The sequence below is a fragment of the Telmatherina bonti genome (genome assembly GCF_933228915.1).
Source record: "Telmatherina bonti genome assembly, chromosome: 18".
Lineage (NCBI taxonomy): Eukaryota > Metazoa > Chordata > Actinopteri > Atheriniformes > Telmatherinidae > Telmatherina > Telmatherina bonti.
In genome coordinates, this window is record NC_136616.1 from 5530985 (window position 1) to 5549425 (window position 18441).

The window sequence follows — 18441 nt, forward strand, 5'->3', positions numbered from 1 at the left end:
AGAGCACAAACCAGATTCATATAAATGACTTGAAATCACGTTTCCTATAACAAGCTGACCCGCTAGCTAGCAGATTTGACAACCTACACGTCCCAACACGCTAGCTAGCAGATACAACATCCTACACGTCTTGACACGCTAGTTAGCAGATACATCCTACATGTCCCGACACGCTAGCTAGCAGATACGACATCCTACACGTCTTGACACGCAAGCTAGCAGATACAACCTACATGTCCCGACACGCTAGCTAGCAGATACAGCATCCTACACATCCCGACACGCTAGCTAGCAGATACAGCATCCTACACATCCCGACACGCTGGCTAGCAGATACAGCATCCTACACATCCCGACACGCTGGCTAGCAGATACAGCATCCTACACATCCCGACACGCTGGCTAGCAGATACGACATCCTACACGTCTTGACACGCTAGCTAGCAGACACAAGCTACATGTCCCATCCGCTAGCTAGCAGACACAAGCTACACATCCCACCCGTTAGCTAGCAGATACAAGCTACACGTCCCACCCGCTAGCTAGCAGATACAACCTACACGTCCCACCCACTAGCTAGCAGACACAACCTACACGTCCCACCCGCTAGCTAGCAGACACAAGCTACATGTCCCATCCGCTAGCTAGCAGACACAAGCTACATGTTCCATCCGCTAGCTAGCAGACACAAGCTACATGTCCCATCCGCTAGCTAGCAGACACAAGCTACACATCCCACCCGTTAGCTAGCAGATACAAGCTACACGTCCCACCCGCTAGCTAGCAGATACAACCTACACGTCCCACCCACTAGCTAGCAGACACAACCTACACGTCCCACCCGCTAGCTAGCAGACACAAGCTACATGTCCCATCCGCTAGCTAGCAGACACAAGCTACATGTTCCATCCGCTAGCTAGCAGACACAAGCTACATGTCCCATCCGCTAGCTAGCAGACACAAGCTACACATCCCACCCGTTAGCTAGCAGATACAAGCTACACGTCCCACCCGCTAGCTAGCAGATACAACCTACACGTCCCAACCGCTAGCTAAGAGGTACGACATCCTACACGTCCCGAACCGCTAGCTAGCAGACACAACCTACACGTCCCAACCCGCTAGCTAGCAGATACAAGCTACAAGTCCCACCCGCTAACAAGCAGATACAACCTACACGTCCTACCCGCTAGCTAGCTGGGGGTAAACTTGACTTGTGGAACCAGGAGAAATAAACGGAAGCTCTGTCCTGCTGACTGACCTGAGCGTCTTTGTTTTCAGCCCAAACTGAGCTCGGCGAAGTCTCGTCTGAATGTGGAAAACTTCCTCGCTGCTTGCCGCAGACTGGGCGTCTCAGAGGTATACGACGTGGATGTTTCTGTTTTCTTTCCAACAAGCTGAACGTTTGTCCTGCTGCTTAGTAAAATGCTGAGTCATTGTTTAACCGTGTTTCTTCTGTGTGTTGTCGTCCAGACTGATGTGTGCGTGAGCTCTGATGTGCTTCTCTGTAAGCTTCCAGCTGTGCTGCGCTGTGCGACGGCCCTGCTGGCTCTGGAGGCGGGGGACACGGTGGCGGACGTGCCCCCCCAGCGCTCCTCGCCTCCGTCCTCTTCCTCGCTGCTGTCCGCAGACTTCCTGCTGTTTTACTGTGCCATCATGGCTCTGCTCTACGTGGTCTACTGCTACGTGCTCACATAAAGCTGCATCACGCTGCTTCCGCTGCAGCGAGGAAGCCATGGAGCCGAGCCGCCCACAACAAAGCTGTTACCAAAATGACTCAGAGATGGAGGCGCTCATGTCATTCCTTTCCCATTTTCATGAGTAGTTTAAGTTTCTTTTCCTTCTGTAACAGAGGCATGAACGCGCCGCGTTCTGATGTTCATAAACTTCAGCTGCAGGTTGTTTGTTGTTTTACATCCAGAAAGTCAGAAGGTTGTTTAGACTTGATGCTGGACGGGAAGGAAGAAGATGGATCTGAGGAATGGAAGATGTTTATGGTTTAACGCTCTGTTTGACCTTTTAGTCGCTTCAAGCAGAGACGAGAAGACGTTAAATCGGTTGTAGGCGACTGGATGTGAAGTTCCCACACAGAACTGTGAATGTGATTCTTAACTTTTAGCCTTGAGACGGACAGAAGTGAAGTTGAAGTGAGGAAGAGGGACGTTTGGTCAGAGATTCATGCTGTTCCTGATGGAAGCAACAGGGGGGGATGTTGCTGCATCACCCTGACAACGGTACAAACTCCTCCAGGAGGCCTGAGGGGCTTTTGCTGCCTTTGCTTGTATACATGTAAACAGTTGATTAAATTATTGTTTTTATTTTATTTATTCTGGATCGTCTGAGCTGATTTGGTCACATATCCAAACAGCCTTCTCGAGGTTTGTAAAAATCTTCCGGATCCATCTCACAAAGGCAAAAGAGATCAGATCAATATGTGATGATTAAATAAAGGTGTCAGCGTCTCAGTGATGGTTCCTGGGATCTCGTTGCCATGCCTACAGGATGTCAGTGCTCCACTGAAGCCGTTAAATCCAGAGGTTTCCACATTTCTCAAAGTTCTTCTCTTCAAACTGCAGTGGAAGAGCGAAAAACAAGTCGTTTGTTTCAGACAATAACTTCTCATTACCAGCTGCTAACACACGTAGCCTGCTAGCAGCTGCTAACACACGTAGCCTGCTAGCAGCTGCTAATATACGTAGCCTGCTAGCAGCTGCTAACACACGTAGCCTGCTAGCAGCTGCTAACATACGTAGCCTGCTAGCAGCTGCTAACATACGTAGCCTGCTAGCAGCTGCTAACACACGTAGCCTGCTAGCAGCTGCTAACACACTTAGGCTGCTAGCGCCTTCTCTGCTGGAACACCAGTTTATTTGTAGAGAAAATGTTCATGTGGGATGAGCATGTGGCATTTGTGGGTTGTACCTGTGTCGGCCGAGTCAGGTGTTCACTAGTTTAAGATGTTTATAGTGGCCGCATCCCACACATTTATCTGCCGCTCATCCCACAAACACACTTCTCACTGTGATTTACTGCCAAACACCGACGAGTCGTGTTTGTTGTAACGACACTGTTGTTTTGTGGAACGAGCCGTAGCTTAGCATGTGGGACGAGCCGTAGCTTAGCATGTGGGACGAGCCGTAGCTTAGCATGTGGGACGAGCCGTAGCTTAGCATGTGGGACGAGCACACGGACAAGCTTTCCAAACAGCTGACTCGGGCTTTCGCTCTTCTTCTGAGCTTGACTTGGCAACTTTCACGCAGGCGCTACGACATCCTGAAGCTGCTCGTCCTACGTCAGATTTATGCAAAGTTTCTCGCATTTTTGTGCACAATCAGCTTCTTTCCTCCCTTTCGGTGTTTCCTGGAGGGCCACTGTACGAACGCGCCTCGCCACGTCTCCTTTCAGACACTTTTATATTATTATCCTGCTGTTCAGCTCAGATTTCTACAGTTTCCATGTAAATGTATATTTTCTAAGTGAAACTGGAGAAACTTCACTCGGTGGCCGAGACTAGATGTTGGTGGAGCAGAAGTGCTCCTGTGATCTATATTTATATAACTCTTGTACCATCAGAAGCGATTTGACTATATGAAATCTTTATGTGAAGTTTTTTCCTTCCTGCTGTAAAGAATTTATTAAAAATGAAACTTGGATGGTGTTGCTGGTTTTCTGTGCTGCCTGCTATTGTGCTTTTGCCTAATCAGCAAATAAATGTGTGTTCAGGGTATCTGCAGCCCCCTCCAGCTCCTTCATTAGCTTTTCACGGAGATCCCTCAGGTCCAAACAGATGCCCTGCGGAGGAATTCCTTCCCTGTTCATTTCATCTGGGAACGGCGAAGGTTGCTGCTGATATTCAGCATGATGTTTCGTACCCTGCTGCGACCGCTTGTCCTCGAATGCCTCGTCTCTCATTAGGACAACAAGCGGCTCCTGGTGGAACGCCAATGTCACCTCCTTTAGATTAATGTTGCATCCTTCTGCGTCCTCCGTCACATCGACCCCTGCCTCCACCTTTATCTTATGTGGAAAGCGTAAAAACTGATGATTTACAGCTAAAGCAGGGTGAACGTAGAAACTACTGAGCTGATGCTGCAGGAACCGAGGAGGAGCAGCTGGTCCTGGTCTGACCTGCTTCATCTGAAGTCGCTGCTCCGTCAGGACCAGGTGGAACTCCGTCAGGACCAGGTGGAGCTCCAGGTGGAACTCCGTCAGGACCAGGTGGAGCTCCAGGTGGAACTCCGTCAGGACCAGGTGGAACTCCGTCAGGACCATATGGAGCTCCAGGTGGAACTCCGTCAGGACCAGGTGGAGCTCCAGGTGGAACTCCGTCAGGACCAGGTGGAACTCCGTCAGGACCATATGGAGCTCCAGGTGGAACTCCGTCAGGACCAGGTGGAGCTCCAGGTGGAACTCCGTCAGGACCAGGTGGAACTCCGTCAGGACCATATGGAGCTCCAGGTGGAACTCCGTCAGGACCAGGTGGAGCTCCAGGTGGAACTCCGTCAGGTCCAGGTTTATACAGTAAGATTTATCTCCAGTCTGTCTTCTGACCAACCTGCTTCTTCCAGGTAGTCGTCCCACCACGACACGGTGAAAGTGTGTCGTGAGAGTCACAGGTCAGGCTAAGGGTCGGGGGGTCTGGGCTAAGGGTCGGGGGTCTGGGCTAAGGGTCGGGGGTCTGGGCTAAGGGTCGGGGGGTCTGGGCTAGGGTCGGGGGGTCTGGGCTAGGGTCGGGGGGGTCTGGGCTAAGGGTCGGGGGGTCTGGGCTAGGGTCGGGGGGGTCTGGGCTAGGGTTGGGGGTCAGGGCGCAGCGGGCTGCAGATACCCTGCGGTTAACCTTTCTGTCCTGTGCTTTAACCTGTCGACGCTCCTGCGTGATCTCCAGACAGGAGCTTACCGCCGTGACTTTGTGGCGCCGTTGCTGCAGCAGGTGAGTCAGCTGATCCGAGGTCACAGGAAAGGTCGCGGTCGGCCTTCAGGTTTGTAGAGCTGCTGCCGTTTCTGCATCAGCCTGCCGCTGCTGTCGCTGCAGATGGAGGACGTCCAGTCCCGCTTCGCTAGTTCAGCTGCCGATCAGCTGATCGGTAACATGTTGCTATGGTAACCGAACTGACAAGTGTATAAAACAATGTGTGAACTTGTAAATGCGACTGCACACATGCACGGCCTGATGTGCACGGATCAGAGGAGTTCTGAGACTTTCCAAGCCCTCACATGCTGTGTTTAAGTACCGGAGGAAAGCTCGGTGATCTGGACGACACGTGGTTGCTGTGGAAACAGAACTGCTTGTTGACTGCATGTCTGGTTGCTATGGAAACATAACTGGTTGCTGGGCATTTACACGTAGCACCTGAAGCAGACAGGTTAACCTTCGACTGCTGACGTGTCCGTACACACCTGACACAAGGTGAGACTCAGATCTGAACCAGTTTCACAGACACGATCCAGTTAAATCCATCACGTGATCCACATCAGTCCAGGGAAACCACCGTCAGAACCAGGGGGGAAAACCTCCATCGGGACCAGACGGGAAGGAAAACTATCTTCCTGGACCGATTGGGGGTCTGAAAGTCGGTGGCTTTGGCTTGTGGTCCAATCAGATCCTGTTACTGAGTCTAGAGGGTCTCTGGTCTGCTACATGTGGAGCTCCGCCTGGTCCTGACTGAGCTGCTCCAGGACCCTGGTGGAACCCACAGAGCTTCATCTCCGTCACGTTTTATCCCGTTTGCGAGCATTAAACGTCTGTAGCTGCTGTCGCTCCGTCCGCCGCCTGCAGAGGAACGAGGACGTCAGGATTTAACAGCGTCTGTAAATCTGTCGGACTGAACTGACGTTTGTTGCAGAACCACACTGAGCCCGACTTGAAACGGGTTCAATCATCGTAAAACCAGCAAGGATCACCTGACTACAGGATCAGCAGAGCGTCTGCTTTCACGGTGAATCCTGGAGATTTTGTACAAACTGAAGAAGTTTCCGTAAACACAGCCGAACGTTCATGTGCACAGCGGGAAGCTAAGCTAAAGCTGCGCACAGAGTTTCTAACTTCTGCACAAAAAACGGTTTAAAATGAATAATTTTGGCTTCTTCATTATGAATTTACGAACAGCTGTGAGACAACCGTCAGAAAGACGTCTCAGAGATGTTCAGGGAGGAGAAGAAAAACCGATCTGAAGTCTGAAGTGTGACCAAGATGGCTGCCGTTGGCAGGGGCGGAGCTAGAGGGGGAAATCTGACTATAACCTCACAAGATTGACAGGTCACTGGAGGAAAGACGTTTTTCCAGCATCACCAGTATCACAAAACCAGTTTGAAGTAAATATTGAAGTAGTTTACTGATTATTCATCCTATATAAGTAACTCTGTGTCTGCAGTAAAGATTCACCGTGTTGTCCGGCCTGGTCCTGTTCCTGACCGTGATACCGATCATCTGATGCGGATTTACACAGTATATTCTGTTGTTTCTGCAGTTACCGCCTGGCTTTTAGGCTGCTAGCTAACGCTATGCTAGGTTAGCATAGCTACAGCGACGTTATTGACGTTATTAACAGACGGAGTAAAAGTCTCTTTGCTAACTGAGAGGACCGTGAGGATTCGCTCCACACGATGGTATGAACTGATCTGAGTCATTCTTTAGGTTAGAGGTGGAACTCGCTGACCGCATCACACACACAGATCGGGTAGTATCAGTGGGCGGCACTATATACTGCAAACAGGCAGTAAAACTTAAGCTAGGTTAGCACAACATTAGCAATGCAGCGTAAATGAAAAGCTCTCACTCGGTATTACACGTAGCCATGAGAGTTAAACTGAAACTGGAGACATGTTGAGTCATTTTTATCACAACCTACCTGTCAGCAAGCTCCGCCCACCTGTGATGTTCCTGACTAAAGCTTTGAGTACAAATGGCATCAGAGGTCCATCTAGTGGACAAAGCCACAAGTACATCATTCTGGGCAACTCTGACACTTAACAGCATTACGAATAAATTGCTGTTCAATAAGCAAAACTGTGTATTTATGTACAGGTACGATGTTTTTAAAAAGGGCTGTAATTGTGCGGCCGATAAATCGGTCCTGGGCCGAGTCTGTAGCCAATTAGCTCCAAGTAGCCGCGTTTGTGAATAAATGCTGCTGAAAGATGTGAAAAAGTTCACATCATGCTACGTCTGCAGGCACAGAGCTAGCTTAGCAAGCGCTCCAGGTCACATGATCGCTCCAGGTCACATGATCACTCCAGGTCACATGATCCATGAGAGACTGACCCGCTCCTGAAGGCTTCTGAAGAGGGTCGCACCCTCGGAGGGCCGACATGCATCAGGACCCCAGCAATCCTCCATTATTACTCACATCAGACTGATGATTGGCGCAGAAGTTCCCTTAAATAAAAGTCAACATTCAGGTGTGTAAAAAAAGTCAGAGTAACGCATCCCGTTTCTCAGTAACATCTTCATCCAGCGGCAGCCATCTTGGGACCATTGAGTTGATGGAACGAGTCAGGTTCATCGTCAACTCTGTGACATGTTTCTGACAGTTTTCTCACAAAAACATGGAAAAGTTATTAGAGCTGCTTGATTTCACGACATCATCTGTGTTCAGTTCAGCGGAACATAAAAACCTGATCTTGACCTGGACCAGCAGTTCTGTCTCAAGTTTCCGTCAACATTCCCGCCTGGTTTCCAGTCCAGATCCTGTAAGATTTACCTGGAAACGGCTCCAGATCAGACTCCTGTCGGGACTGAAGAACCAGGCACATGAACAGGGTCTGAAATCCAGCAAGACCTGAACCAGGACCTGAGAGATGCATCTGGACCCTCAGCTGGTCCATCTACTGTTGGCCGAAACATCACCAGAAATCGTCTCCATGGAAACGAGAACTAGTCTGCAGATCAGTGGGAACAGGTCTTATGGAGGCCTGGAAAGTCTTTCAAGGATCCTGGAGAACTCTTCCTGGAAAGTCCTTCAAGGATCCTGGAGAACTCTTCCTGGACACTAACTTGGTTGGATCTAGCGTAGACTTTGTAAATAAATCGAGGTTCATCTGGATAAAAGTAAGAACTATGTCTTGATACGGGTCTAACCGGGTCTTAACGGGTCTCAACTGGATCCAAACCGGTCTTAACTGGGTCCAAACCGGTCTTAACTGGGTCTAACCGGGTCTTAACGGGTCTAACTGGGTCCAAACCGGTCTTAACGGGTCTAACCAGGTCTTAAGTGGGTCTAAACTGGATCTAAACCGGGTCTCAACTGGATCCAAACCGGTCTTAACTGGGTCCAAACCGGTCTTAACTGGGTCTAACCGGGTCTTAACGGGTCTAACTGGGTCCAAACCGGTCTTAACGGGTCTTAACCAGGTCTTAAGTGGGTCTAAACTGGATCTAAACCGGGTCTCAACTGGATCCAAACCGGTCTTAATGGGTCTAACCGGGTCTTAACCGGGTCTTATCTGGGTCTAAACTGGTCTAAACGGGTATTAACGGGTCTAAATGGGTCTTAACAGGCCTAACCAGGTCTTAACGGGTCTTAACTGGGTCTTAACGGGTCTAACTGGGTCTAATTAGGTTTTAACTTGGTCCAAACTGGTCTTTAGGGGTCTAACCGGGTCTTTACGGTTCTAACTGGGTCTAAACGGGTCTAAACAGGTCTAAACGGGTCTAAACAGGTCTAAACGGGTCTAAACAGGTCTTAACAGGTCTAAACGGGTCTTAACAGGTCTAAATGGGTCTAAACAGGTCTTAACAGGTCTAAACGGGTCTAACCGGGTATTGAGAAGTGGTCTGGTCTGGTCTGGTCTGGACAGAACTAGACTAGTCTCTTCCTGTTCTGCTGGTCTATGCAGACCAAATGGACCTGAACCTGTCTGACCCGACTGTGAGACGATGTTTCTAACTTCACCTCCTCACTCCTCCTCAACCAGGACTCCTTGTGCTCCCCCCAGCTCATCATGGAGGACGAAGGTCTGAGCCGGCTGGCCCAGACCGTCCAGGTGTTGGTGGACCTGGCGGACGGCATCCAGCGGGGGTCCAAGCAGGAAGTGGCCGCTGGCTCCCCCCAGTACTAGTGGTCTGATGTGGTCTCAGGACGAGCAGGGGGTCCTGCTGGACGGGTTAAGTGTCCGCGAGAACAAAAACCAATAAAGTCATCAATGTCTACAAGCTGCGTGTGTTTCAGATCCTTTACTGAGTCCTGCAGCATCGATCCAGATCCTGATCCTGATCAGGTCCGAGATCTGCTGGTGGTGCCGAAACTGGTCTGGACCGTTCTCTTCGTCACACTCACCGTCCTCTTCGCCACGCCCACCGTTCTCTTCGTCACGCCCACCGTCCTCTCCGCCACGCCCACTGTCCTCTCCGCCACGCCCACCGTCCTTTTTGTCACGCCCGCCGTTCTCTTCGCCACGCCCACCGTCCTCTTCGTCACGCCCACCGTCCTGTCCGTCACGCCCACCGTCCTCTCCGCCACGCCCACTGTCCTCTCCATCACGCCCACCGTTTTGTAAGTCACGCCCACCATCGTCTTCATCACGCCCACCGTCCTCTTCGCCACGTCCACCGTCCTGTCCGTCACGCCCACCGTCCTCTCCGCCACGCCCACTGTCCTCTTCATCTCGCCCACCATTTTGTAAGTCACGCCCACCGTCGTCTTCGTCACGCCCACCGTCCTGTCCGTCACGCCCACCGTCCTCTCCGCCACGCCCACTGTCCTCTCCATCACGCCCACCGTTTTGTAAGTCACGCCCACCATCGTCTTCATCACGCCCACCGTCCTCTTCACCACGTCCACCGTCCTGTCCGTCACGCCCACCGTCCTCTCTGCCACGCCCACTGTCCTCTCCATCACGCCCACCGTTTTGTAAGTCACGCCCACGATCGTCTTCATCACGCCCACCGTCCTCTTCGCCACGTCCACCGTCCTCTCCGCCACGCCCACCGTCCTCTTCGCCACGCCCACCGTCCTCTTCATCTCGCCCACCATTTTGTAAGTCACGCCCACCGTCGTCTTCATCACGCCCACCGTCGTCTTCATCACGCCCACCGTCCTCTTCGTCACGCCCACCGTCCTCTTCGTCACGCCCACCGTCCTCTTCATCACGCCCACCATCCTCTTCGTCACGCCCACCGTCCTCTTCGTCACGCCCACTGTCCTCTTCATCTCGCCCACCGTCCTCTTCATCACGCCCTCCGTCCTCTTCATCTCGCCCACCGTCCTCTCCGCCACGCCCACTGTCCTCTCCGCCACGCCCCCTGTCCTCTCCATCACGCCCACCGTTTGTAAGTCACGCCCACCGTCGTCTTCATTACGCCCACCGTCCTCTTTGTCACGCCCACCGTCCTCTTTGTCACGTCCACCGTCCTCTCCGCCACGCCCACTGTCCTCTCCGCCACGCCCACTGTCCTCTCCATGACGCCCACCGTTTTGTAAGTCACGCCCACCGTCGTCTTCGCCACGCCCACTGTCCTCTCCATCACGCCCACCGTTTTGTAAGTCACGCCCACCATCGTCTTCATCACGCCCACCGTCCTCTTCGCCACGTCCACCGTCCTCTCCGCCACGCCCACCGTCCTCTTTGTCACGTCCACCGTCCTCTCCGCCACGCCCCCTGTCCTCTCCATGACGCCCACCGTTTGTAAGTCACGCCCACCGTCGTCTTCATTACGCCCACCGTCCTCTTTGTCACGCCCACCGTCCTCTTTGTCACGTGCACCGTCCTCTCCGCCACGCCCACTGTCCTCTCCTTGACGCCCACCGTTTTGTAAGTCACGCCCACCGTCGTCTTCATCACGCCCACCGTCCTCTCCGCTACGCCCACCGTCCTCTTCGCCACGCCCACCGTCCTCTTCGCCACGCCCACCGTCCTCTTCATCATGCTCACCGTCCTCTTCATCACGCTCACCGTCCTCTTCGCCACGCCCACCGTCCTCTTCGCCACGCCCACCGTCCTCTTCATCACGCCCACCGTCCTCTTCGCCACGCCCACCGTCCTCTTCATTACGCCCACCGTCCTCTTCATCACGCCCACCGTCCTCTTCATCACGCCCACCGTCCTCTTCGCCACGCCCACCGTCCTCTTCATCACGCCCACCGTCCTCTTCATCACGCCCACCGTCCTCTTCGCCACGCCCACCGTCCTCTTCGTCACACCTGGTGTATTCCCCTAACGTGAACGTGCACGCTGTGAGGCGTATGGCTGACTGGAGACCTGACATTGATGTAACTGATGATGGCTGTGGACCCCCCCACTCTGAGGAGGACCTGCTGTGGCGGACTCCATGCTGCTGCAGGGCTCTTCCTGCTCATGTGGAGGATTTCCACCCACAGGCTGAAACGCAGCTATTTGTGAATAAATATGAGAATATAAATGATGGAAATGTGATGGCAGCAGCAGGATTCTGGTGTGCTAACCTGAACAAGGTGGAAACTCTCCTCCACACTGACATGAAGCATCACACAGTTGCTGCCGGAACCTGCAGCCGTGGTGAAATCATGGAAAGCTGGGAGACCTGAGCGCTAATTGTCTGTAATGAAGGTGGGCAGGAAGCTCTTCCAAGTCTCTGAAAGCTCTTTATCAGCGTTTCTGAAGTGGCCAACAGGTGAAGGGTCTCCTGCTAATGACGGCTGATTACTGAACTGATGCAATCAGAGGAGCCTGTAATGCAGCAGGAGGCGGTTGCCAGACAACCACCTGGAGGAGGCGCACAAGTGGACACATTATCCTTCAGCCAACTGATGGGATCCAGGAGGACTAAAAAACTCCAGGCTGCAGCAGGCTGTCAGAAGGAGGAAAGGTTTATTCATGCTGGTTCAGGCTCAGGCGCAAGCTGGACTCAAGGTGAGTCAGAATGTGTCTCCATGGCAACAGACAAGCCATTACCTGCAGGATCCACCAATTAAGCTCTCCAAAGCCAGATTATAAAAGCAGCTGAGGAGGAAACAAAGGAACAGGCAGGAGCGAGGAGAAAACAGGACATTAAAATCCTTTTTCTGGAACTGTCGTGATTTTAACTGTAATTAGCTCAACATGCTAACGAGGACACATAAAGCAGACATGGCTGCAGGTGTTTAAATGCTGCTTCAGGACTACATGGAGATGAAAACATCTAAGTTAAAGGTTATATGATGCATATGTCATGAACATCTCCAACAGCTCTTTCTATGTTGCTGAATTTATTTATTGCACAGCATGAAGGACAAACGGTTTCTACTGTATCTATTGCAGCAGGAGTTACAGTAAAAATACTTTGAAATGATGGAGTTTGAACAGCTCGACGATTCTCCACATGATGAAGAAGGAATGGGGAATGTGTTCTGTCAGAGGCTTCTGCATGTCTGCTGCAAGGTTCAGGAAACCAGAAGCTGCAGGTGTGAAACCAGAAGCTGCAGGTGTGAAACCAGAAGCTGCAGGTGTGAAACCGGAAGCTGCAGGTGTGAAACTAGAAGCTGCAGGTGTGAAACCAGAAGCTGCAGGTGTGAAACTAGAAGCTGCAGGTGTGAAAACGGAAGCTGCAGGTGTGAAACCGGAAGCTGCAGGTGTGAAACTAGAAGCTGCAGGTGTGAAACCAGAAGCTGCAGGTGTGAAACTAGAAGCTGCAGGTGTGAAACTAGAAGCTGCAGGTGTGAAACCAGAAGCTGCAGGTGTGAAACCAGAAGCTGCAGGTGTGAAACTAGAAGCTGCAGGTGTGAAACTAGAAGCTGCAGGTGTGAAACTAGAAGCTGCAGGTGTGAAACTAGAAGCTGCAGGTGTGAAACCAGAAGCTGCAGGTGTGAAACCAGAAGCTACAGGTGTGAAACCAGAAGCTGCAGGTGTGAAACCAGAAGCTGCAGGTGTGAAACCAGAAGCTGCAGGTGTGAAACCAGAAGCTGCAGGTGTGAAACTAGAAGCTGCAGGTGTGAAACCAGAAGCTGCAGGTGTGAAACCAGAAGCTGCAGGTGTGAAACCAGAAGCTGCAGGTGTGAAACTAGAAGCTGCAGGTGTGAAACCAGAAGCTGCAGGTGTGAAACCAGAAGCTGCAGGTGTGAAACCAGAAGCTGCAGGTGTGAAACTAGAAGCTGCAGGTGTGAAACCAGAAGCTGCAGGTGTGAAACCAGAAGCTGCAGGTGTGAAACTAGAAGCTGCAGGTGTGAAACCAGAAGCTGCAGGTGTGAAACTAGAAGCTGCAGGTGTGAAACCAGAAGCTGCAGGTGTGAAACCACAAGCTGCAGGTGTGAAACTAGAAGCTACAGGTGTGAAACCAGAAGCTGCAGGTGTGAAACCAGAAGCTGCAGGTGTGAAACTAGAAGCTGCAGGTGTGAAACCAGAAGCTGCAGGTGTGAAACTAGAAGCTGCAGGTGTGAAACCAGAAGCTGCAGGTGTGAAACTAGAAGCTGCAGGTGTCAAACCAGAAGCTGCAGGTGTGAAACTAGAAGCTGCAGGTGTGAAACCAGAAGCTGCAGGTGTGAAACCAGAAGCTGCAGGTGTGAAACTAGAAGCTGCAGGTGTGAAACCAGAAGCTGCAGGTGTGAAACCAGAAGCTGCAGGTGTGAAACCAGAAGCTGCAGGTGTGAAACCAGAAGCTGCAGGTGTGAAACCAGAAGCTGCAGGTGTGAAACTAGAAGCTGCAGGTGTGAAACCAGAAGCTGCAGGTGTGAAACCAGAAGCTGCAGGTGTGAAACCAGAAGCTGCAGGTGTGAAACCAGAAGCTGCAGGTGTGAAACCAGAAGCTGCAGGTGTGAAACCAGAAGCTGCAGGTGTGAAACTAGAAGCTGCAGGTGTGAAACCAGAAGCTGCAGGTGTGAAACCAGAAGCTGCAGGTGTGAAACCAGAAGCTGCAGGTGTGAAACTAGAAGCTGCAGGTGTGAAACCAGAAGCTGCAGGTGTGAAACTAGAAGCTGCAGGTGTGAAACTAGAAGCTGCAGGTGTGAAACTAGAAGCTGCAGGTGTGAAACCAGAAGCTGCAGGTGTGAAACTAGAAGCTGCAGGTGTGAAACTAGAAGCTGCAGGTGTGAAACCAGAAGCTGCAGGTGTGAAACTAGAAGCTGCAGGTGTGAAACCGGAAGCTGCAGGTGTGAAACTAGAAGCTGCAGGTGTGAAACTAGAAACTGCAGGTGTGAAACCGGAAGCTGCAGGTGTGAAACCGGAAGCTGCAGGTGTGAAACTAGAAGCTGCAGGTGTGAAACTAGAAGCTGCAGGTGTGAAACCGGAAGCTGCAGGTGTGAAACCAGAAGCTGCAGGTGTGAAACCAGAAGCTGCAGGTGTGAAACTAGAAGCTGCAGGTGTGAAACCAGAAGCTGCAGGTGTGAAACCAGAAGCTGCAGGTGTGAAACTAGAAGCTGCAGGTGTGAAACCAGAAGCTGCAGGTGTGAAACCAGAAGCTGCAGGTGTGAAACTAGAAGCTGCAGGTGTGAAACTAGAAGCTGCAGGTGTGAAACCAGAAGCTGCAGGTGTGAAACCAGAAGCTGCAGGTGTGAAACTAGAAGCTGCAGGTGTGAAACCAGAAGCTGCAGGTGTGAAACTAGAAGCTGCAGGTGTGAAACTAGAAGCTGCAGGTGTGAAACCAGAAGCTGCAGGTGTGAAACTAGAAGCTGCAGGTGTGAAACCAGAAGCTGCAGGTGTGAAACTAGAAGCTGCAGGTGTGAAACTAGAAGCTGCAGGTGTGAAACCAGAAGCTGCAGGTGTGAAACTAGAAGCTGCAGGTGTGAAACCAGAAGCTGCAGGTGTGAAATCAGAAGCTGCAGGTGTGAAATCAGAAGCTGCAGGTGTGAAACCAGAAGCTGCAGGTGTGAAACTAGAAGCTGCAGGTGTGAAACCAGAAGCTGCAGGTGTGAAACCAGAAGCTGCAGGTGTGAAACTAGAAGCTGCAGGTGTGAAACTAGAAGCTGCAGGTGTGAAACTAGAAGCTGCAGGTGTGAAACCAGAAGCTGCAGGTGTGAAACCAGAAGCTGCAGGTGTGAAACCAGAAGCTGCAGGTGTGAAACTAGAAGCTGCAGGTGTGAAACCAGAAGCTGCAGGTGTGAAACCAGAAGCTGCAGGTGTGAAACCAGAAGCTGCAGGTGTGAAACTAGAAGCTGCAGGTGTGAAACCAGAAGCTGCAGGTGTGAAACTAGAAGCTGCAGGTGTGAAACCAGAAGCTGCAGGTGTGAAACTAGAAGCTGCAGGTGTGAAACCAGAAGCTGCAGGTGTGAAACCAGAAGCTGCAGGTGTGAAACTAGAAGCTGCAGGTGTGAAACTAGAAGCTGCAGGTGTGAAACCAGAAGCTGCAGGTGTGAAACTAGAAGCTGCAGGTGTGAAACCAGAAGCTGCAGGTGTGAAACTAGAAGCTGCAGGTGTGAAACTAGAAGCTGCAGGTGTGAAACCGGAAGCTGCAGGTGTGAAACCGGAAGCTGCAGGTGTGAAACTAGAAGCTGCAGGTGTGAAACCGGAAGCTGCAGTTGTGAAACCGGAAGCTGCAGGTGTGAAACTAGAAGCTGCAGGTGTGAAACCAGAAGCTGCAGGTGTGAAACCGGAAGCTGCAGGTGTGAAACCAGAAGCTGCAGGTGTGAAACCAGAAGCTGCAGGTGTGAAACCAGAAGCTGCAGGTGTGAAACTAGAAGCTGCAGGTGTGAAACCAGAAGCTGCAGGTGTGAAACTAGAAGCTACAGGTGTGAAACCAGAAGCTGCAGGTGTGAAACCAGAAGCTGCAGGTGTGAAACCAGAAGCTGCAGGTGTGAAACCAGAAGCTGCAGGTGTCAAACCAGAAGCTGCAGGTGTGAAACCAGAAGCTGCAGGTGTCAAACCAGAAGCTGCAGGTGTGAAACTAGAAGCTGCAGGTGTGAAACCAGAAGCTGCAGGTGTGAAACCAGAAGCTGCAGGTGTCAAACCAGAAGCTGCAGGTGTGAAACTAGAAGCTGCAGGTGTGAAACCAGAAGCTGCAGGTGTGAAACCAGAAGCTGCAGGTGTCAAACCAGAAGCTGCAGGTGTGAAACTAGAAGCTGCAGGTGTGAAACTAGAAGCTGCAGGTGTGAAACTAGAAGCTGCAGGTGTGAAACCAGAAGCTGCAGGTGTGAAACTAGAAGCTGCAGGTGTGAAACCAGAAGCTGCAGGTGTGAAACCAGAAGCTGCAGGTGTGAAACTAGAAGCTGCAGGTGTGAAACTAGAAGCTGCAGGTGTGAAACCAGAAGCTGCAGGTGTGAAACCAGAAGCTGCAGGTGTGAAACCAGAAGCTGCAGGTGTGAAACTAGAAGCTGCAGGTGTCAAACCAGAAGCTGCAGGTGTGAAACCAGAAGCTGCAGGTGTGAAACTAGAAGCTGCAGGTGTGAAACTAGAAGCTGCAGGTGTCAAACCAGAAGCTGCAGGTGTGAAACCAGAAGCTGCAGGTGTGAAACTAGAAGCTGCAGGTGTGAAACCAGAAGCTGCAGGTGTCAAACCAGAAGCTGCAGGTGTGAAACTAGAAGCTGCAGGTGTGAAACTAGAAGCTGCAGGTGTCAAACCAGAAGCTACAGGTGTGAAACCAGAAGCTGCAGGTGTGATACCAGAAGCTGCAGGTGTGAAACTAGAAGCTGCAGGTGTGAAACCAGAAGCTGCAGGTGTGAAACTAGAAGCTGCAGGTGTGAAACTAGAAGCTGCAGGTGTGAAACCAGAAGCTGCAGGTGTGAAACCAGAAGCTGCAGGTGTGAAACTAGAAGCTGCAGGTGTGAAACTAGAAGCTGCAGGTGTGAAACCAGAAGCTGCAGGTGTGAAACCAGAAGCTGCAGGTGTGAAACCAGAAGCTGCAGGTGTGAAACTAGAAGCTGCAGGTGTGAAACCAGAAGCTGCAGGTGTGAAACTAGAAGCTGCAGGTGTGAAACCAGAAGCTACAGGTGTGAAACCAGAAGCTGCAGGTGTGAAACTAGAAGCTGCAGGTGTGAAACTAGAAGCTGCAGGTGTGAAACCAGAAGCTGCAGGTGTGAAACCAGAAGCTGCAGGTGTGAAACCAGAAGCTGCAGGTGTGAAACCAGAAGCTGCAGGTGTGAAACCAGAAGCTGCAGGTGTGAAACCAGAAGCTGCAGGTGTGAAACTAGAAGCTGCAGGTGTGAAACCAGAAGCTGCAGGTGTGAAACCAGAAGCTGCAGGTGTGAAACCAGAAGCTGCAGGTGTGAAACCAGAAGCTGCAGGTGTGAAACTAGAAGCTGCAGGTGTGAAACTAGAAGCTGCAGGTGTGAAACCAGAAGCTACAGGTGTGAAACCAGAAGCTGCAGGTGTGAAACTAGAAGCTGCAGGTGTGAAACCAGAAGCTGCAGGTGTGAAACTAGAAGCTGCAGGTGTGAAACCAGAAGCTACAGGTGTGAAACCAGAAGCTGCAGGTGTGAAACTAGAAGCTGCAGGTGTGAAACTAGAAGCTGCAGGTGTGAAACCAGAAGCTGCAGGTGTGAAACCAGAAGCTGCAGGTGTGAAACCAGAAGCTGCAGGTGTGAAACTAGAAGCTGCAGGTGTGAAACTAGAAGCTGCAGGTGTGAAACCAGAAGCTGCAGGTGTGAAACCAGGAGCTGCAGGTGTGAAACTAGAAGCTGCAGGTGTGAAACTAGAAGCTGCAGGTGTGAAACCAGAAGCTGCAGGTGTGAAACCAGAAGCTGCAGGTGTGAAACTAGAAGCTGCAGGTGTGAAACCAGAAGCTGCAGGTGTGAAACCAGAAGCTGCAGGTGTGAAACCAGAAGCTGCAGGTGTGAAACTAGAAGCTGCAGGTGTGAAACCAGAAGCTGCAGGTGTGAAACCAGAAGCTGCAGGTGTGAAACTAGAAGCTGCAGGTGTGAAACCAGAAGCTGCAGGTGTGAAACCAGAAGCTGCAGGTGTGAAACTAGAAGCTGCAGGTGTGAAACTAGAAGCTGCAGGTGTGAAACCAGAAGCTGCAGGTGTGAAACCAGAAGCTGCAGGTGTGAAACTAGAAGCTGCAGGTGTGAAACTAGAAGCTGCAGGTGTGAAACTAGAAGCTGCAGGTGTGAAACCAGAAGCTGCAGGTGTGAAACCAGAAGCTGCAGGTGTGAAACTAGAAGCTGCAGGTGTGAAACCAGAAGCTGCAGGTGTGAAACTAGAAGCTGCAGGTGTGAAACCAGAAGCTGCAGGTGTGAAACTAGAAGCTGCAGGTGTGAAACTACAAGCTGCAGGTGTGAAACCAGAAGCTGCAGGTGTGAAACTAGAAGCTGCAGGTGTGAAACCAGAAGCTGCAGGTGTGAAACTAGAAGCTGCAGGTGTGAAACCAGAAGCTGCAGGTGTGAAACCAGAAGCTGCAGGTGTGAAACTAGAAGCTGCAGGTGTGAAACCAGAAGCTGCAGGTGTGAAACCAGAAGCTGCAGGTGTGAAACTAGAAGCTGCAGGTGTGAAACTAGAAGCTGCAGGTGTGAAACCAGAAGCTGCAGGTGTGAAACCAGAAGCTGCAGGTGTGAAACTAGAAGCTGCAGGTGTGAAACTAGAAGCTGCAGGTGTGAAACTAGAAGCTGCAGGTGTGAAACTAGAAGC

The 18441-nt window shown here is 51.5% G+C and overlaps 1 protein-coding gene across 3 annotated transcripts in view; it reads left to right on the plus strand.

Moving 5' to 3' along the window:
* Positions 1-9132, plus strand: part of lrch4 (leucine-rich repeats and calponin homology (CH) domain containing 4) — a 47708-nt gene extending 38576 nt beyond the window's left edge. The window contains exons 17-18 of one of the 3 annotated variants that reach the window (XM_079257344.1): positions 1282-1359; positions 8914-9132. In XM_079257344.1, coding sequence (XP_079113470.1) covers positions 1282-1359; positions 8914-9057 — 222 coding nt within the window. In that variant the 3' untranslated portion in view covers positions 9058-9132. Of the gene's footprint in view, positions 1-1281; positions 1360-1473; positions 4256-8913 lie in introns of those variants that run through there. The other 2 variants (XM_079257345.1, XM_079257343.1) reach the window with 2 other exon arrangements.
* Positions 9133-18441: the final 9309 nt, after the last annotated feature.